Consider the following 22,174-nt stretch of genomic DNA (forward strand, 5'->3'; position numbering starts at 1 on the left):
AGACTTGGAGGCCAAGCTGCTGCAGCACAACCCCAGACACAGGTTGCCCTCTGAAGGAGTCTTCTCCACCCTGGGGGCTCAAATGCTCGACCAAGAAGATCACGACTCTGAACGCTAAAGAATCCGGTCAGTGATGCAGCTGATTTTTCACAATCTGCTTCTTCTGCTTTGACTCTAAAGATTTTTATAATGAGGATTTTTTTTGTTTGCAGATACTTATTTTCTTTCCTATCCTATGTACATTTAGAAACAGAAACAAGAAAACATATATTAACCACCATCAAAGCTTAAAATATATTAAAACTGATTAAGTTACAGCAAAAACATTTATTCCATAGTGAGAGAATGTTTGGAGTGAATGTTACACAAGCTGCTAATGATCGCTTCTATATGACCAAGCTGTGTATTTGTGTAGTTAGCTCTGTGAGAAGACAGAGGAGCTTGATTTATTTTACCTGTCAGAAACCAGGAGGATTTTAGTGTGTAATTACAAGCTGTGACCACCAGAGGGCGGTAGAGAGACAGTTTCTGGAGGAAACCACCTTAGAAAGAAAGTCAGTGAAACATCTTGTTCACCATAATTTATTGTTGATCTTTGTCCTGATATCCAGTTCTATCAATTCTGGGAAAAACTCAGTTTATTTTATTAGTAAATCATAAAGAGCCAGGGTTTTTACTCTTTTGTCATGAATATTTAATATTATGTAAAAGGTTTTTTATTTTAAATAAGCTTTTGGAACAACAAAATCAGTGGAAGCTACATAAAAGCATCATATTTATAATACTAGCAATATGCAAATAAACATTAGAATAATGGAAGATTAAAGATGCACAAATTACAGAAATTATTTAACACAGTTTGTTTTTCTATATTCTGCTCCACATCTTTCAGAGATTTTTTTTAATCAAATTTAAATTTCTGAATTACAAACTAATCAAAACTAATAAAGGCCTATGATAAATAACAAACCAAACCTCACATTTGCACATAGTCACCACGGCTTTCGTCACGACGTCAGACGTCATTTCAGCTGGAGAAAAACCAGTTTATGCTGCGATGATCAGGTGAATTTTTTAATGTAAACAATGAGCTGCTAAAAGGTTCAGAGTTAGAAATAAAAGATACAGAAAAGATCAAAACAAGCTAATAATTAAAAAAGATCATCTGGAATAAAACTCTTAATAAGTAAATGCAAATAAAAATGTTTTTTTTTAGAGCTGATTCAAAAATACTTGAGATTTGGGGCAGATCTACAATTGTAAGTTAATTTATAACATTAAAATAACCAGGATTATTAATAAAATCACAGTAAACTAGAGACACAGAAAACACACAATGTTATATTGCAGATGTAATAGTTTAGTTTGTATTAATATGAACACAACTTCTGCTAGCAGGAGAAACATTTTACTCTCTGAAACAGAACATTGCAACGACAGGAACTTGAAAAATGTTCCATATTCTTGTACTTTTATGATCAACTTTAACCATAATTGCCCTTGAGGCTCTTATTGATAGTTATTGATTACCAAACTGAACCTGTTGCTGCCAACAGTTTGAACCAGACGAGACTTTAGAGTGTTGTAAAGATTTATGGTTAAATATCTTTAATGACCATAGCGAGCTGTTCTGATGGATCCGGGTCGTCCAATCAGGACGGACCTTGTTTTCCTCAATCAGCTGCAGATTCACCACCATCAGAACTTACTGCTTCAGTCACTCACACCATCAGCTGCACTTTGTAACGTGTGAAACTGTTTGATTGTTGTGAGAGTTTGGTTTGTTCCTGTTTTTACTGCCTGCTGTAAAATTAATTACCACCAGGATAATAAAGAGGAATCGACCTTTGACCCTTGCAGTAGGCTTGGCATCATGAAGGTTAATGTTTAAAGTGGAAGCAGTCAGAAAATGATCCGTCTAGAAATGGAGCCGAATGTTTTCCAGACTAGAAATAAATATTAAAGAAATATTAAAGCTGAACTAAAGCGATCAGATCTCCTCCCAGGATTTCTGCTGATCACTTCCTGTTTTACTGAACTACTTCCTGTATTGATAAGCTAACAGGAAATGACCTATTAATTAAAAAAAAACTGAAAAAGTTCAAATCTAAGCTCAGAGTTTTCCAGCTCTGCTCCCTGTTGATTCAAAGGGAAGAAAACATTAAAGGTGTTCAAAATCACCTGGGCAGGGGGCGGAGCCTCAGGAGGAGTCAGGTATCAGAGCAGGAGAAATGGGGTCAAAGTTCATGTAGCAGCAGAGCAGAATCTGGATCAGGGTGAGTGTTGACTTCTTGTTTTCCTCTCTCTGGGTTTTCTCTCTGTGGAGGAACCAGAACCAGAACTTGGCCCGGTTCTCCTTCATCTTCAGCTCTTCATATTTTCACAGGAAACAGACGAAGTTTTTATTTTCTGACAGATGGACTCAAACTAACAGAAGCAGGAAGTTCAAACCTTTGTTCTGTCAGTGGGAATCTTGGACCGACCCGTTTATCCTGATAAAGTCTCTTTAATCGTCTCTCTTGGAGAAATTTGACTTTAGTTTGGTTCTGCTGCTTGTGATGTACTCTTCCATATCATCACCGAAATAATCAATACATCAATAGATCAATATGGACATTAAATAGATTAAAACCAAACAGCTGCTCCAACCTCTAATTCTTTATTGAGGAGTTAAAGTGAGGAGTTTGTTCTTCTGGACCGGTTCCTCTCAGGCTCTGTGTTTGAACTCAACCTTTGAATTCTTGATAACTACTGGAAATTCTGACAGAGGAAATCTCTGCTGCTTCGCTCTGAGTTCAGGAAAACATCCTCAGAGTTCAGAACATGATCTGTTAAAATCCCGTCTGCCTGCTGAGGTTGATCTGTTCCAACAGCTCTGGAGGAGACAGAGGAGCTGTCCTACCCACAATCCTCTCTGCTGGTTTAATCCATTAAAATCTGATTTTACAGTCAGGTTACCAAAGCAGCATGTAACGCTCTGCTGTAAAAATCCTCCTAACATCAAACCTCCAGAGTCTGCAGAGAAAGTTTGATGTTTGCCAGCTGAGGTCGTCATCAAGGTCAACTCCCAGCTGTTTGAAGGAGAGTGTGATGTCATGCTGGTGCACGGCCAACAGGAGGCGCTCTCCAGCTGAGCTGAGATCCAGCAGCATCTCCACTGTCTGATCTGTGTTAGCAAGGAGCTGCTGAGCTTCACACTCCTCCACTGCTCAGCTGTGTGTCTCTGAGGGAGAGTTTGGAGTCAGCAGACTGAGGAGAACATCAGAAAACATCTCAACATGTTGATGTGGCAGAGAGACAGTCATTGGTGGAAAACGTGACCTGATGCTGACCCTGTGCTGCGAAACAGCCAATCAGAGCAGACAGAGTTCAGTTCAACCTGCAGTGGCTGGAAGACAGCAAACAATAATCCCAGTTCATTCAACTGGTTCCCATTCAGCTGGATCTGTTGTTCAGAAGGACGTGAGGCTGAACAGAAAGAAAAGCTAAAGTCAGTAGAAAGCAGGACCTGCAGACGCAGACGGACTGCAGATGATTTCAAAGCAGCTGAATTACAGTGAAGATGAATCACTTGTTCTCTGTTTCCTTCTGGATGGAAACTGATGTTGACTTTGATGTTGTGCAGCCATTTAAAACCCAGTTGAGTCGGGTCCGTTCACATCCTGTCTTTGTGCAGATTACATGACCTCTAGAGTTTTCCTGCCTCCTCCCTGAAGCACAAATTTGTGATTCAGCTCTAAATGATAAATAAATCAGTTTTTTTCTAACTGCACTCAGAACGACCAACATCTCATAATGTGGTTTTTAGAAAACCTCTCAAATACTCAGTAGTTTTTCCAGTTTTGGTTCCTCTTTGGACTCTCCTTCACAGAACACATCTGGATGTCCTAGTAGGGGTCATGACCCCTCCGTCTGAACTACAACTGCCTTACAATTAACCAGGATTATTAGTAAAATCACACAGTAAACTAGAGACACAGAAAACACACAATGTTATATTGCAGATGTAATAGTTTAGTGTGTATTAATATGAACACAACTTCTGCTAGCAGGAGAAACATTTTACTCTCTGAAACAGAACATTGCAACGACAGGAACTTGAAAAATGTTCCATATTCTTGTACTTTTAGAAATTTATCAAGAATCTTTAGTTCTGAGTAATTATTGGAGTCTTTATCTATTTTATGGACATTAAAATGTTTCTTGTTTTACTGAGATTTTATCTCAAGAAACAAAACGAGAAAAATATTGATGTTAAAACTCCATTTCCCATGATGCATCTGACAATAGAGGGAAAAGTATTCAAGTTGCCGGTCCTGTAACGTGGAGCCGGCCCATGTAACAAGCAACTGTGACTGCTTAGGGTCCATCTGCTGTTAGCACTGATGTTATCATGTCTGTCTGAAATGAGATCTAAGCTCAGACGTTTATTATTTATTAACATATTCATAAATCTATTGTCTCAACCTGCTTCTTGCTGCTGTAAAGTATTTCAGTAGCAGCAGTTACTGGCTGATGACCTCATGTTGTTCATCAACAGTTTCTACTTTAACTACATCTGTTAGTTACTTTATTTATCTGTTGTTGTTTAAATAAAAAGCTCATTAATTCATGACAATCATCTAAAAGCTCCACTAACAGAAGCTGATTGTTTCATTTCTGTTTGATGTAACCAGAGTTTGGAGCTGAAGGTCCGACTGCAGACAGCCGACACACTTCATGTTGTTTCTGTAAAACCACCTGGTCCCTGTAAAGGTGATCACAGTCAAAACAAGTTTTTACACCGAGATCGAATCTGTGGAGGGAAAGAAAACTAGGAAACGTTTGAGACAAACCAGTTATAAAACTTAAAGCCTCCAGGCTAAAAGAGGCCAAAGCTTAAAAATCTTTCTGTTCAGGAATGAAGGAGGGAGGATCAGGTGAGAATCATCATGGAAAGTTTCCTTCATATCAACATTAAACATGATTACATAAATTCATAAAATCTGTATTTAATAAAATATGAACATATTAACAGATGGTCATGTCAACATGTGGAGAAACATGAAGGTTCTTGGTTCTGTTGGACTCAGATTAGAACAAGCAGCAATTATTATTAGTTTTATTGCTCTTGTGTTTCTGAGCAGAAATTTGTGTTGGTTGTTAAATTTCTTTATAGATGAAGCTGAAAATCTCCATTAATTTAATAAAATATTGATTAAAAATACTAAATATATTTAAAACATAAAGAATCTTTAAACTAAAATGTTAATTAGTTTTTAAAAACATTTAGTTCCTGGTAACGATGATCAGACAGGATTCCTGTCATTTCAATAGCTGACCACACCTGTGCTGTGAGAGGGGGTGGAGCCTCAGGTGGGTCCGGTTCAAGTTCTGCAGAATCAGGTCCGGTTCTCCAGTCGCTCCGACTCGGTTTGTGTGAACAGAAGGAGAAGCAAAGATCTGATCAGGTGAGTTTTAACTCCACATTCTTCTGGTTTCCAGTCCTGACTGGGTTTTCTCTCTTTGAGCTGCTGGACAGAACCAGAACCAGAACTGGGCCTGGTTCTGGTTCTGTTTATGATGCAGAGCTGCAGCACCTGGTTTCAATCAGAAACTCTGGTTTTCTCTGAGTTTTCATCTGTAACCCAGACAACAAGCTGAGTTTGCTCCCAGTTTCATAGTGGAGTCAAACTGGTACCAGTAGGTTCTGAGTGTTTGTGGCCCGGCTGAGATATCTGGGTTCCTGGTTGGTGGATGAAAAATATTTCAATATGAAGTCAATAATTTATTGATCAGAGAGGATTTCTCTGGGCTTTTATCAGCAGAAAATCCAGATTGAATCAGTCTGTGGTGACAGAGGACAGCTGATCACATTTCAATCAGTTATTGATCAATAATAAGTGATTATGGTGAAATAACAACACAGCGCCCCCTAGAGTATGTAAAAACATCCGCCCCACCCACTGCTGTTATTTAAATCTATGTAACTGAGTTAAAACATCAAACCATCAGAACCGATAAAAATGACTATTGGACCCGATTTACACACCCAGCAGGAAGTCGGCCATTTTGGATCAACTGTCTTTTTTTTGTTTGTTTTTTGACCTTACAAGTAAAACGTGAACTAAAAATGTGAGATTTGTTTGTGAAAGCTCAGATGTTTAGGCTGAGCTTCTTTAAGAAAACTTTCCTCCACTCCGACCGTCGCTCTGTTTCTGAGTCTCACTCTGGTTTTTAAATAATTTAGCAAATATCTGCTTAATTATTGGTTCAACCACAGTAATAACTTTTACACACTCTTAATAGTAAGTCTGTTTATGTATTTTATATTTTAGTCAGTGAATTATTTCCCTGACTGATGTTTCCAGCCTTCATGTTCTCCTTTAGTCTGAACTTGTTTTAATGAAACAAATCAAAGTTCCTGGTAAAGTAAAGAAATCTACTTGTTGTTAAATCTTTATCTATTTTTGGTTCAGTGCTAAATATCTGGGTTTGTTCATGTAATATAAATGAACTGAGAGTTTCTTTAGAATCACTGCAGCTTTTCCTCTCTGGGTTGGTGGCAGGATTTTGACCTTTGACCCAAATGGCTGCAGTGAGTCTTTTAGTTTCTCAGTAAAACTGTAGCAAATGTGTTAAGTTGTTGTTTCGCCATCTGGTAACAGAAGTTGGGCATTTGAAGCCAGAATAGCAGAAAACTGTTCTTCTCTCCTTTGTGGAGGAGCTTCTGCAGCTGATGCTGCCACCTAGTGGTAGCGGCAACACATTACAGTCAGAAAGAAACGAGCAGGATTTAAAGATGTTTGCATTTCAACCTGAAGGAAACCAGAATGACTGACAGTCAGGAACATTATTACTTCTTAAAAAAGATGTGATAAATGTATTTTTATATCACTGATGTTTTTTAATAGTTTGCTCTGACATTGTAGCTTTTATGATTACATGAATATGTTTTTCTGGAGGGGTCTGTGCTTGTGTGTTTTAAATAAGTACTTTTCAGGTATTTTTAGTTTCCATTCCAACTGCATGAGAAAAAGTAAATTATTTATTAAATAAAGTCTGAAACATAATGAATCTTTGATGTTTTCCAGATAAAAGATGGCGCAGCAGCAGGAAGTCCAGCAGGATTTTGGTAAGTGATCAGAAGCAGAAATGAAACATCATAAAGGAACAAACTGACCAATCACAGCCTGTGTTGCTGCCATGTGATGAACCACAGCCTCAGTGTGTATTTATTGTTTTCATGCTTCCTGTTCAGTGAAGCTCTGGTGGAAACATTGTGAGTTTCTGTGAAACCTGAAGGTAAAAACTGAACTCAGATGGAAACAGAACTAAAAGGAACCAAAGTGAAGAACAGGCCAGCAGCTCTGATACTTCAGGAATATTTAATATATCCACTCATTAATTTATCCAGTAATCACATCATTTATTACTAATTTATTATCTCAGATGGAAAGACTTGCTGTTCCTTTTATTCCAACATTTGGTGACAAAGATGCTAAAGCTTAGAGACGGAAGTGAAGACCTGATGATGGTAAAAAAAGGAAATGTTTGTTAATCAGTGAATTTTCATCACAACATTCACCGATAATTTCTTTTTTTTTTTCCTAAAATAGTTCAGCTCCATATTTAGAAGGTGTTTGTTTTATTGTTCTTCCTGCAGTGAGGAAATAAAGTGATGAACCAGAAGCTTCATTTGTTCTCATGTAGACAGAATCAGTGGTCATCACTCAGATATGAGGCAGAAACACAACAACAGGTTTAGACCTGAGGAGCTGATCAACAGACTCTGAGGGGAATCTCTGGATGGAGCAACATGAATAGTTGATCTGCATCATGTTTTTCTCTCAGACGTCAGTTTGAATGAATCCTGTTTCTGCCTGCAGAGAAAAAACTTTCCAAGGTTCGCCCTGAGTTTGTGAAGAGAGTTTCTGAGGAAATCCTGAAACGGCTCCTTGATGAGCTTCTATCAGATGGCGTCTTTAATCATTCAGAGATTGATGGTATACTGCAGAAGAACCCAATCAGAGCAGACAAGGCCCGCGACACCATAGATGCTGTGATGAATAAAGGACAGAGAGCCTGCAGATTGATGATCAAACGTCTTCATCACAGAGATCCGACTCTGTCCAACCAGCTGCGTTTGTCCTCTGACTCCTCTGGTCCAGGTGAGACACACAGTTCATTAAAGCTGCTTTTACAGCCTCTACTGTATTTGATTCAACTATAAATGATAAATAAATTATTTCTCTTCAAATATTTCTGATTTCAAAACTTGTTGCCACAGAGAAAAAGTTAAATATATTAATCTGCTTGATGTGTGATGACACAATGGATTCTCAGTTCAGCTTATTGAATATTAAACTGAATGAAACTCAAATGCAGCTGAGTATGTCATTACAACTTGTTAAATTTTTTAAATTGGTGGGTAAATATGGATTATATATATATATATATATATATTTTTTTTTACCACCAAATGATCAACAAAAAAGTTTAGCAACTTATGAACCCAATGGAGGTGAAATAATTGCTTCTGTACATTTTTTTAAATGATCCAACATTTTCAGTACATTTAAAAATAAATGTACTGAAGTAGCTTGAGGCCAATTCTCTTCTGATGTTTGCAGCAATGGAGGACCTCCAGGTTCTGGTTCTGATGGACTCAAATAAACCCAGATATTTAATTTTTTCTTGGAGAAATTCATTGCTGAGCCAAAAATAATGACAAAGACTCAGATCAGCTGATTATTTTTCTATAAATAAATTTTGGTATTCTATTTTCTTAAACCCCTTTTGAATTTAGGAAATGCAGTAAAAGATGTAAGCCAGTAGCCACGTCTGAACTTTATTTATTTTAAATCCAAATTCACAGAGCACCAAGCTAATATTATTTACTTTGGTCTTTCACATGTTTGTGCAAACAGCAGCTCTGATCACAGCTGCATTATTTCTCTCTTCCTTATTGCTTTCTGTTCATCTGAGCGACAAACTAAAATCTGGAACATGGAATATATTTTGATGTAAATCTTCCCAAAAGGCTTGAGCATATATACAATCATAGAAAGGTGGTCAGTGGTCTCAACATGTTCAGTAAAGGACAGACGATTAATAAATTCAAAGCCAAAACGTTTACATGAAAATCAGAGGAGGAGTTTGAGCTTCTGAGAATCTCTTCTGCTTTAGGTACAGTAGGAAATTTGTAAAACTTTGATCTTAATGGGTTTTTTTTCCAAACCTGATAGTTCACTAGACTTATTTTGATTGGGATTGCAATTTCACATTAAACAGTTTGATAAAACTCAAAGGTCAGAGGTCGCTCTGTTGAAAACATGTCTGAAATCTTCAACCAGAGAAAACCATGAAATAGTTTTAATGAGCAAAACTAATTTTAATCATATCTAGAGACGGACACTGCGCAGCCGCGGTGAGCTGCTATCAACCCGTGTCTTTTTAAAACGTCCTCGACCCGATTCACTGTCCTTAGAAGTAAAAACGCTTTTAAAATACAAACGTGAGTGAAAAGACGCGCATTATAAGCTGAACAACGTCAGAGAGGATGGAAACTGTGGACATAGAAAGACCAGAAAAAGTGTCCTTGGTGGCGCAGTGAGCTGCTGTATATCAGACAGAATGGATCAGGAGAAGAACCTCAGACCCATCAGAACCTTAAGAACCAGAAATCAGCGTCATCTCCTCAGGCTGACATGGTACAGAACATTTAGTTATGATTGATTAAGTTTCTTATTATGATTTTAGCTGACTATTGTGGTTTGATTCTTTGCTTAGGATGTTGAGTTTGGATGATATTTAATAAATAATAGCAATAGCCAAAATAAGTGGCCATTTAAAGAACAAATCATACGAATAGATTAACAGTAAATACATAAATATTTCCTACATTACATTACTTTCTGTGTGTTTTATTCAAAAATGTTGATATATTTTATGAATAATTGTTCAGTGGTCATTTAATGTATTATTTCACTAATATTTTATTAATGTAGTTAACCAGTTTGGATAATCTGACTTCCTATCAATGAAGAACAAACATGCTAAGCAAAAATACCTGCAGGCCAGGGCCGGTTCTAGACGGGGGCTCAGTGGGGATCTAAAGAAATTATACTAAATAAATGTCTTTTTTAAATATTCAGTGGTAGATAGTTTTTCGTCACAATTTTATTTTTAAGGTATTATTAAAAATACATAAAAATATTTTTAATAAAAATTAATTTAATGAATTAAAAATTATGGTACTACTCTTTTAACTGCTGTATGGAGATAAGATCACACTTTCCATCTGCTAGATCAGAGACCTGCAACCTGAATCTCTGGAGACACAAGTGGCTCTTTGTTCACATTATTAAATGATGAAATATTAATCTGTTTTTGTTTAATTCTTTTTTTAAGTGTCTCCATAAAAACACTGTCTGCACGGGCCCTGTGGTAAATCTGGTCTAGAACCAGCCTCTAAAGAAAACAGTAAAGACCATTATATACTGTATATATATATATATAATGTATATACATTATATATATATATATATATTAAACCAGTTATAAGGGGCCAGACTTGTATCATCAGCACCTTTATTCAGATGACAATTTGCAATGCAAAATATTTTGCTTAGTGATTTTTTGCAATGGGCAATGCAGTACCTAATTAATTTAGAATTACTTTTATATTTATGAATGAAATTGTGTACAGCATTGGCTTTATTTATTTGAAGAGTATTTTGTACTTCAGTACAAAATGTTGTATATGTTGTTGTGATTTAAATTCGACGGACCAAAAACGTGTAAACACACGAACAGGAAATCAGCCACACAGAATAATCAGAGTTTACTTTTTTTATTCTTTTTTAGCGCTAAAAAAGAGAGACGCTTACCCTCACAGGCTAATTTGTTGTGAAGTGAATATAACCGAAATTATACAGCAGGGGTCTCAAACTCAATCTACCCAGGGGCTGCTGGAGGTAGAGTCTGGGTGAGGCTGGGCCGCATTCACACACACGGTCTCCTCAGCCGAACCTTTCTGATTGCCTATTACCATATTTGGCCGTAGTCAGGCGCTGTAACAGCCGTAATTGTGTAGTGTCTCTTTAAAATACTCTAGTATTGCTAATGATGTCAGAAGTATGCGCCACGGCTTCTCTGTAGAGAGCGTGGGAGAAACGTGCTAGCCGGACATGTTAGCTCCCTAACTTTTTAGTAATGTTATGGGTTGTTTGGACGCTGCTCAATTTTCATGTCTGATATTATAGCAGCCGTTCAACCGGCTTTGTAAGGTTGGTGAAGAGCGTATTTATTAAAGGACAACACTGGGAAATTCCCAGTACCAGAGTGGTTGTGAGTTTTTGACCGTCCTGACGAATCTGCCGCCTCCTCTCCTCCCTTAAACACAACCCAAGCGTTACAGCGCCTAACCTTAATTACGTTACACTGATCAGCAACTTCCGGGTCTAGACTGGATGCTGAAGCACGTGAAGCGGGAGCGGCCGCGGAAATTGCACATGTACCGCATGCAAATAATGACAAATAGAAAATGCAAATAGGCCCGGCCGATGTCCCGCCCCCGAGAGCAATATACTCCACCGTGATTGGTAAGTTCGTTCAGCTCCGCACACAACAATGAAAAGTGCCAATTATATCAAACCCGCGGGCCGCACTAACATTAAACTTTCATATTAAGGCGGGGGCCACAAACTATCGTCCCGAGGGCCGCAGTTGGCCCGCGGGCCGCGAGTTTGAGACCCCTGTTATACAGCACCTGATCAAAAACGGACGATCCATTCCCTATATCTAAGACACGCCTATTGGTAGCCTGATGTGTTACGTCAGCTTAAGTTTCTATTTCTACAAAGGCCTTTGTGTAAAAGTGGAACATGCCATGTGTGTAAAAACTTGTGCGTGTGTATGTGTGTCCTGGATAAGCGTCTCAACAATGTGCAAAATATTTGGATAAATAATGTGTTAGTCTGATCCTGGTCCTTAGCCTTGTTAATTACTCTTATTGCTCTTTTTTGAAGCTTAATTAGTGACTGTTGTGTTGTTTTGTAATTAATTACCCAAATCTCTCTGGAGTCACTTAAATAATGTCAAACTAAAGAACAGTGCAGAATGTCAGGCTGGTTCTGTGTCTGTGAAGAAAAAAGTGTTTTGGTACTGAACCTATGACAGACCCACTTCATGAACTGTGAACTGAAATAGTAAAACCCGGCTCATCATGTCTACTTTTCCATAGATGGATAAACATTCTTGTTTAAAGAAAAAAGGCCAACAGCCACATAACGTTCAGATAAAAATAAGGGTAATACAATTTCTAAGTATGATTTTCAAATAAAGTTCAGGTTAAGGACTCATTTTCAATAGTCATAAACCTGAATGTCTACCTTGATAATAAACTGGTTTTAGGTTTATTAATCCTATACAGTTAGTAAAATGTTCTTCAAATGACTGGAAATGCAAAGTTTTGAGTAGATTTTATTTTAATTTCCGGGGAACAGACCCCACTAATACTGTGTGACTCCACAGCTGCTTGTGTCTCATTAATGTTAGCAGATGTTGGCAGCTATGATGTAATCTAGAGATTCTGTTTCAAACTGAGTTTATTCACCTCTGGAAAAAAATTTAAAGTTTCTCTGATTTTACTCTTTATAGGTATATGTTTGAGTAAAATGAACATTGTTCTTTTGTTCTGTGAATTACTGACAACATGTCTCTTAATTTTGTTTGTGAATGTATGTAAATAAGCAGTTAGATGTAGAAAACCGCACCAACAAATATCTTCTCATGGGTCTTAGCCCTGCTGGGGGCTCAGCCCCCCTAAAAGTCAGATCCTAGAATCGCCCCTGGTTTTCATTATGTTCAGCTGAAGTGTCTCCTGTTGTGTGTTTGTCTCTTTTTTCAGATTTTGATATTCGGTGTCAGAGTGACCTTAAAGGCTCTCTGAAGATGAAGTTCCAGAGTCTCTCTGAAGGCGTCGCTGAACATGGAAATAAAACCGATCTGAACCAGGTCTACACAGAGCTCCACATCACAGAGGGGTTAACTAGAGAGGTCAACCAGGAACATGAGGTCAGACACATTGAAACAGCATCCAGGAAACAAGAAACAACAATCAGAAGAGAAGACATCTTTAAAGTCCCACCTGGAAGTGATCAACCAATCAGAACAGTGATGACCATGGGAGTGGCTGGCATTGGGAAAACACTGTTAACACAGAAGTTCACTCTGGACTGGGCTGAAGGCAAAACCAACCAGAACATTGATTTCATATTTCCATTCACTTTCAAAGAGCTGAATTTGTTGAAAGAAAAAAAGGTCAGCTTGGTGGAACTGATTCATAGCTTCTTCACTAAAACCAAAGAAATCTTTAGCTTTGAAACGTTCCAGGTTCTGTTCATCTTTGATGGTCTGGATGAAAGTCGACTTGGTCTGGACTTCAACAACAATCCGATCCTGACTGATGTTACAGAGTCCAGCTCAGTGGATGTTCTGGTGACAAACCTCATCAGGGGGAAACTGCTTCCCTCTGCTCTCCTCTGGATAACCACACGACCTGCAGCAGCCAATCAGATCCCTGCTGAGTGTGTTGACATGGTAACAGAGGTCAGAGGGTTCACTGACCCCCAGAAGGAGGAGTACTTCAGGAAGAGATTCAGAGATGATGAAGAGAAGGCCAGCAGGATCATCTCCCACATCCAGAAATCAAAAAGTCTCCACATCATGTGTCACATCCCAGTTTTCTGCTGGATCACTGCTAATGTTCTGGAGAATGTGATGAAGACCAGAGAGGAAGAAAAACTGCCCAAGACCCTGACTGAAATGTACATAGAGTTCCTGGAGGTTCACTTTGCAATCAAGAAGGAAAAGTATGATGGAGGAAAAAAGACAAGATCAATCTGGAGTCCAGAGAACAGGAAGCTGATTGAGTCTCTAGGAAAACTGGCTTTTGAGCAGCTGCTGGAGGGAAACCTGATCTTCTATGACAAAGAGCTCAAAAAGTGCGGCATCAACATCAAAGGTGCTGCGTTGTTCTCAGGAGTGTTCACTGAAATGTTTAAAAAGGAGAGAGGGACACGCAACATCTCCATCTATTCCTTTGTTCATCTGAGCATCCAGGAGTTTCTGGCTGCAGTCTACATGCTCCACTGTTTCACCAGCAGGAAGTCAGAGGTGATCAAGACGTTTCTGGGAGAAAAATACAGAGAAACATCTCTAGATAAGTTCATGAAGGAAGTCATGAAGAAATCCCTCAGCAGTAAAAATGGCCACCTGGACCTGTTTGTCCGCTTCCTTCATGGTCTCACTGTGGAGTCCAACCAGAGCATCTTAGGAGGCCTGCTGGGTCAGACAGAGAACAGTCCAGAAACCATCCAGAGAATCATCACCAACCTGAAGGAGATGAACACTAATAGAATCTCTACTGACAGAAGAATCAACATCTTCTACTGTCTGGTGGAGATGAACGACGTCTCATTTTATCAGGAGATCCAACAGCTGCTGGATTCAGGGAAGAAGCTCTCAGTGACTGACTGTTCAGCTCTGGCCTTCATGCTGCAGATGTCAGAGGTTCTGGATGAGTTGGACCTGGAGAAGTACAACACATCAGAATCAGGACGACGGAGACTGGTTCCAGCTGTGAGGAACTGCAGAAAGGCTCGGTGAGTCCAGATGTTTTCATTGTGTGAATGCTGATTCAGCTCTATTGTCCTCCTGGTTCTTCTTCTTCTGCTTCTGGATGTTTTTGGTCTTTAACTACTTCCTTCATCCTCTGGACTATTTATTTTACTTTATATTTTGTTATTTTTGCAGTTTTAGAGATATAAATACATTGAACATTCAGATCTCCACTAACAAAACCTGCAAAGTATCTTGTTGAACAAAGACAATTAAATAATAAAAAAGGGTAAAACCCAAAGTGAGAACATTCACAATAAAAAAGAGATAATTACATTGATCCTACATTTGGTGCCAGGTTCAGGTGGACGTTTCATTTCTTCCAATATTTTTTATTTATCAGCAGAAAGTCTTAATGAAAGTCAGTCTCTCCATTGGATGAATTTCCTTAATTATTTCCTTCCAGTCCAAAGATGATGGTGGTTCCACATCAACCACTTGTGAGTTACAGCTTTCTTTGTGCTGCTAGTAATATTAATATTAGAGATCTGTCTGACTTCTTCAGTCCTTGACGTAAACTACCTGAGTAGACCTCAGTAAAATCACAGGTTAAATTTAAGTCCATCATATATTAATTTCCTTCATCACCTCCGACCAGTAGGGGGCGATCTCAATACATTCCTATGAAGGCATGAAAATGTCCTGCAGACACATTCCCACAGTTCCTCCAACATTTTGCCTTTTCAGGGTCGTTACATTGTTTACTCTTAATGTTGGAGGAAACTAAAAAACTCACCAAGTTTTTCCAATAAAATTTCTTCCACAGGCCTGAACTTGAGCTGTGAATCACAGAAATGCAAATATTTAACCAAACATCATCAGTTATTGTTATTTTGGATTCTTTGGTTTAGCTTTAATGTATGTTGTGTTAAATTTTCTCCCCTTTTGTAGACATGAATATAGTCTGGATGTTGTTTTTTGGATGTTTTTCCATTAGATGAGTCTAAAATTATTTTAATTCACTGTGTGAATCTCTGATCTTTACTTGCAGGGAGGAAATCTCTATCATAATCAGCCATCACTAAATCTGAACACTTCTTTTAGTTTCTCCTGGCTTTAATATTTTCTGCCATGTGTCCAATGGTACTTTTATCAGGTCTGCATCTATTTGTCTTTTAATAAGACACTGATCTCACTGTAGGACAAATCCATCTCTTTCCATTTAGCTCCACATGTTGGGATAAACCAACCAATTATCACTCTCATCTGTGCTGCTCTATAATAATCCTCTAAATGTTTTAAAGTCCATCCATCCTTTACTTTTGACAGTTTTAGTGTCTGAAGTTTTGCTCTCTTCTTTTTTGTTCAGCTCAGATAAAATTAGTGTTTATTTTGTCCCAATCATTGAATAGTTTGGCAGGTTCCTGTAAAGCAAAGCCTGAAATAAATAATCCTTGGTAAAAGGTTGATCTTTATTATATCTGATTATGTGGATTTATGGGTAATAATGACCAATGCTGTAGATCTGCTCTAATCTCTGCTGTCAGTGGGTGGAATTGAATTCAAAAAGGTTTTTAAAACTCTGCAGGAATTTAAACTCCCAAATATCTGATAGATTTTTATATCAATTAAACCTGGACATTTTCTGAATCCTTAGTGATTGTTGATAGTTAATGAAAGAAGCTGTTTTCTGTAGATTGAATTCATAGCCAGAGTAAGAGCTGAATGTCCTGAGTAAAGAGAGATTACCCAGATAACACCATATCAGTGAAACAACATTGAAACATTGAATCCATGTTGAAGCTGATCAATCAGTTTGGTGTCAAAGCCAAGTTGGGAACTGATTTCTGTATTTCTACCATCAATAACTTCTCTGCTTCCTTTGCTGTGAGTAACGCTGAGCGTCAGGGTTCGCTTCTTCCTGCCTTGTTTAACTTGGACCTGGACGACCCGTCAAAAGAAATGAACCTCTGTAAACTGGATGTTTGATCGGTGACACTCTGGTCAATCACTTTATGGAAGCTGATGACCTCTGACCTCTGACCCTGCAGTGCTGGTTTTACTGAATATCTGCTCTGATTATGGGTTGAGATTTCAATGTCCTTTATTTTATTTAAGCAGGTAAACCCAATGAGATCTGGATCTGTTTTTAAAGAGGAACCTGGGCAGAAAGTCTGCGATACACAGCAATCTGGTTACAAACTAAAACTAATTAATACATAAGCACAAGTGTAAAACAATATAAAACAATTTAAAAGCAGTGACACTGGTTAATAGGATCTTGTTGCCTGTTTTTAAGAAGAAATAAATCCATTGAAATCAGTTCTGATAACTTGAGTTCAGACTGGAGCTGATTCAGGCTGAAGGAGCCAAAACACTGAATGTTTGCTTCCCCTTTTCAGTTCAAACACGTGGAAAATGCAAAAGAAAAATGTTATTAGAGTGTAAAGAATAGGAAATAACAGATCTATGTAAGAGAGAGCTAAAGTATGCTGGAGCCGAGCCGAGTAGAGATTTATAGATCAGGATCATCAGGTGATTATTTCTCCATAAAGGAGCCAATCAGCTTCTGCATAAACTCACAATGATGAGTAAAACGTCTGCTACTGGTTAGAAACCTTAAAGCTCAATGATACACAATATTCAGTGATTTAAGGTCGAAGCATTTATATATAAAACTTCTTGTTAGAGATTATATTAAAATATGAGACAATGGCTCTGCTATAAACTCTGCAGCCAACTTTAGATAAAAAGGATCCAGGTTTTCTGGCCCTGCTGATTTTCTGCTGTCTGTTTTTAATTCTCTAATAATCTCAGCTGTACAAATAGGGGAAAAGTTAAAAGTGGTGGAATTACAATCATTATTCAAAAACAGCTCATCAGTATTTACATTTGGCCGAATGAATTTAAATCAATAAATAGAGAGCCTACAGAGATAAAAAGCTCATTAAAATAATTTAAAACTGCTAATTTATCAGAAACCATTTTACTTTTTTTCCAAACAAACTTTGGAAAGTCCCTCAGTGGCTCAGCAGCTGATTCACTGTTTTACTAAATTTCTTTGGATCATTTAAATTTTCTGTCATCTCAGCAGGGAAATAATCTGACTTTGCTTTCTTAATTAATGAGGCACATTTATTCCTCAGTTTCCTAAAACAAAGCCAGCTCTCCTCAGTATTGATTGTTCTTGCTCAAGCTGCATCTCTTTGTTTAAGCAGAACCCCAATCTCTGAGGAAAACCAAGGATTATTTCTCCCCTTCACCCTAATTTTACGTTTAGGAGCATGTTTATTTATTAGTCTTAAAAACTCTTTATGAAAATACTGCCAAGCAAGATCTACGTTATCAAGGAGAGAAACCCTATTCCAGTTAAAATGTAACAAGTCATGAACAAAAGTTTGTTCATTTGGTGTTTTAAATCTCTTTTGGTCGCGATACGTGGCTTAGGTTTTGGTAACTTGAGATTTCTAACTGTACCTATGTAACTGGATCCATTCTGCGCTGTGCTGGTTTTAAGTGATCAGGCCGTGACACGGTTTGTCTTTAAAAAGTGATTTCTCGATTTATTCTGACGAGAACAACAAACAGAAAACAACCGTGTTATAAGCTGCCCGCTCCAAGTCCGACACAAAACAGAAGTACGTAACAAAGATTAACTTAATAACTCTATAAATAAACTGGATGATTTAGATGAAACAAGCAGCACACACCTCTCCCGCAGGACAACATGACAAAAGGGGAGGGTCTAAGGCAGTGGTCCCCAACCACCGGTCCGCGGACCAATTGGTACCGGGCCGCGCAAGAAATAATGAACTACTACTTTATTTTGAAAATCCTAAACCAGATTTTACCGGTTATGTCTTGCGCGTCAAAATTGAGCCAACTTGCAGCAGAATGAGTAAAAAAACAGCATCGGAGTACCGCGGCGCACCGGGCTCGATACTTACGACCCCCCTGGTCCGCAGCAAAATTGCGAAGGCCTGACCGGTCCGCGCTACTAAAAAGGTTGGGGACCGATGGTCCAATGTAGCCGGGGCATCTTGTCCCGGAAGTGATGTGCTGCGCATTCTTCTTCTTGCCCATATATGGAAGACGCAGTGTCAGAGAACAGCTGGTTTGTTAGCGAGACAGGTAATCAGCATTTAAAGGCAGGTAGATCTCTGAGGAGATCAGATCCCAGGCTGATGATTCCTGCAGAGGCAAGATACAAGATACTGGTCTGCTCCCAGTTCCTCTGTGGCAGCATTTAATAACCTGCTGCTGGGAACTATGGTTCTATAGAATATACTACTATTATTAATGATGATGATGATTCTAGATGCTGCAGCAGATATTGGCTAAACAAACCCAGAGATGCCAGAGGTCCACAGCAGGCTGGACTTCCTGCTCTGCTCACTTCATTTCTAACTCACTTCCTGCTTGGTGGAAGATCTCAAGGAGCCAAACGGTCTAGTCCAAGTCCGAGCTGTGAGCAGTTCCTCCTCCTCTCCATCATCTCCAGTAGTTTCCTTCATCAGCTCAGTCAGCCTCTTCATCAGCTGCTTCAGCTCCTTTGAGGCTCTGATGCTGCAGCTCCATCAGATGCTGCAGAGAAAACTGAACTTTCCTTCACAGATGATAGAAGATCTTCAACATCTGACTGCAGCTGAAGGTCTGAGGACATGAAGCCTGGACCAGAACCAGAACCAGAACCTGGACTTTAACCAGGACCTGCACAGATTCTCTGTGGGGTCAAACTCAGTAAATTGAAGATCAGATGTTGATCAGATGATGACATCACTGTTATCATATTTTAGTCTGTTTATGATCCAGATTGATTTCATTAGAACTGAATTTATTTCTTCTCTAATCACAGACTTGGTGGCTGTTCGCTCTATCAGGCTGGATGTGAAGTTTTGGCCTCGGCTCTGAAGTCCAACCCAGATCTGACTGAACTGGAAATAAGTGACATCACACTGGGAACACTGGGAAGTGGAGACTCTGATCTGAAGCCTCTGGTTGAGATCCTGGAGAGTTCAGTCAGTAAAGTGAAGAATCTGAGGTTTGTTTTCTCTATTTATCCAATAAAATCATTCATTGATTCTTCAATCATTAGCTTAATCAATAAGTTAATTTAATATATTTTCTTTTAAAACACATTTTCTGTTAAAATGTCAGAATAAAATCTCTAAAACATTTTACCTTATAAATAAATTATTTTCTTATTTCAGACTTTGAGATTATTGAACTTTGTTTTTCAGTTTTTCACTTTAAAATGTTTTTACTGATGAACAAAAAGCTGATTATCAGGAAGCAGCAGAAATATCTTCACCTCATCCAGGCTGGTAGAAAACTTTGAGTTTCTGTTTGGATCAAATGTTCTGGTTCTGCTGGTTTGGACTCTTTAAACCAGTTTGACTGGATCAGATGTTAGAATCAGTTCATCATGTTTCTTTTACATTCAGTTAAATTAATTTTCTACAGTTTTATTGTTTATTTGTCCATATTTCAGTTTAACCTTTATTAATACTATATGCAGTCTGAGCTTTTTCCCTCAAATTAGCAGCAGAATCACGTCTAACAGCTACATTAATAGATCAGATATTTAATACATAACAATACAATAAGTGGATTATTAGTTATTGATATTAATGATCATTTACCTGATTTTGTTGTTTGTGAAAACTAATGAAAGATAAGAGTAATCTAATTTCTAACAGATTAAGGACAGAAGAATCTATAAAATCATTTAAAGATAAATTATCTAAACTAAACTGGGAGTCAGTATTGAAAGAAAAGGACATGGATAAAGCATATGATCATTTTCTGAATATTTTTAAATCATTATATGATAAAAACTGTCCCAGTACAAAGTTTATTTATAAAAATAAATATTCATAAACTCCATGTATCACTAAGGGACTGAAAATGTCTGTAAAAAAGAACAAACTATACAGAGACTCATAAAGCAAAGATCAATGGATGCTGAAAATTAATATAATAATAAATTTACTGCTATTTTACTGATAGCAAAACAAGATTATTATAGCAAACAGTTGGATAGAAATAAAATAATATTAAAGGAATCTATAAACAGTGTTATTAGGATAATCTCCAGGCTTACTAGCTTTCCTCAACACTTATAAATATTGATAAAAACCTTAATAGCACAGAAGAGACAGTTGATAATTGTAATAAATATTTAGTAAGTGTGGGGCCTAAACTGGCTGAGGAAATCCTGCAGTTTATGAAACACTAAATGACACATTAGTTAGTAGAAATCCAGATTCCATGTTTGTCACAGCAGAGGAAGGAAAAGAAATGATAGATATATAAATAAATGTAGAAATAAAAGCTCAGCTGACTGCGATGGTATTGACATGATAATAATAAAGAGTTTGATTGTGGAAATTATTCAGCTGTTAACATATATTTATAATTTATCAATTCAAACTGGTAAATTTCCACAAAAAATGAAAATGGCAAAAGTCATCCCACTATAAAATCTGGGAATAAACATCATTTCACAAATTACAGTTTCTTTACTTCCACAATCCTCCAATGTTGGAGAAAATATTAGTTGCTAGATTGGAAAGATTTATTAATAAACAGCAACGACTCAGTGAGAGTCAGTCTGGATTTAGGTCCCAAAGATCCACAGCGATGGCAGATCTTCATTTAATAGAAGAGGTGACCAGAGCATTAGATACAAAGAAACCTGCTGATGGGGATTTATTGACTTCAAAAGCATTTGATACAATTGATCATGAAATATTCATCAATAAACTCCAGCTCTAAGGTCTAAGAGGAGTTTTACACTGGATGGAAAGTTATTACAGCAACAGGCAACAATCTGTGCAACTGGGTGATTTCCAGTCCTCATGCCTGGACATTGTTTGTGGTGTTCCTCAGGGCTCAGTGTTGGGGCCAAAGCTGTTTATTTTATACATAAATGATATAGAAAAGGTTTCCAAAACACTTCATTTTGTTTTATTTGCAGACGATACAAACATTTTTTATACAGGTGAAAATTTACAGCAGCTTCTGATAGAAATGAATTTAGAGTTATGTAAATTGAAAAAGTGGTTAAATATGAATAAATTATCACTAAATGTAGATAAAACCAAGTTTATGTTATTTGTGGATTATAAAAGGCGATTTACAAATAATAATTGATAAAGTGACTGTAGAGAGTGACTGAAACTCAGTTTTTATAATATTGATTCATAATAAGATCTGTTGGAAACCTGATAATAAATATGTTCAATCTAAAATAACTAGAAGTATTGCAGTTCTCTCTAATGCTAGAACATTTCTAAACTCCTTCATTCTTTACTGTTCTCTTATTTTGCCATATCTAAGTTACTGTGTGACGTTTGGGGCAACATTACAAAACTTCACTTCAACCATTTTGCACATTACAGAAAAGAGCCACTGGAATATTTCACAAGGTTGATTTTTATTGTCAGACCAACAATTTATTCATAGATTCTGATTTCCTGAAACTCCCAGATTTGGTAGAGTTTCAAACTGCACAGTTTATGAATAAAGTTAGAAACAAATTATTACCAGGAAATATTAAAACTGATTT

The 22,174-nt window shown here is 37.6% G+C and overlaps 1 protein-coding gene across 1 annotated transcript; it reads left to right on the forward strand.

The window, feature by feature from the left end:
• Window positions 1-2,173: 2,173 nt before the first annotated feature.
• Window positions 2,174-20,127, forward strand: LOC111607693 (protein NLRC3-like). The gene is made up of 7 exons (XM_023330004.1): window positions 2,174-2,276; window positions 5,317-5,450; window positions 7,074-7,114; window positions 7,869-8,150; window positions 12,893-14,648; window positions 19,460-19,581; window positions 20,123-20,127. Exons 3-7 carry the CDS (start codon window positions 7,081-7,083, stop codon window positions 20,125-20,127), a joined length of 2,199 nt encoding a protein of 732 aa, XP_023185772.1. The 5' UTR covers window positions 2,174-2,276; window positions 5,317-5,450; window positions 7,074-7,080.
• Window positions 20,128-22,174: the final 2,047 nt, after the last annotated feature.

Source organism: Xiphophorus maculatus, chromosome 24, assembly GCF_002775205.1.
Source record: "Xiphophorus maculatus strain JP 163 A chromosome 24, X_maculatus-5.0-male, whole genome shotgun sequence".
Lineage (NCBI taxonomy): Eukaryota > Metazoa > Chordata > Actinopteri > Cyprinodontiformes > Poeciliidae > Xiphophorus > Xiphophorus maculatus.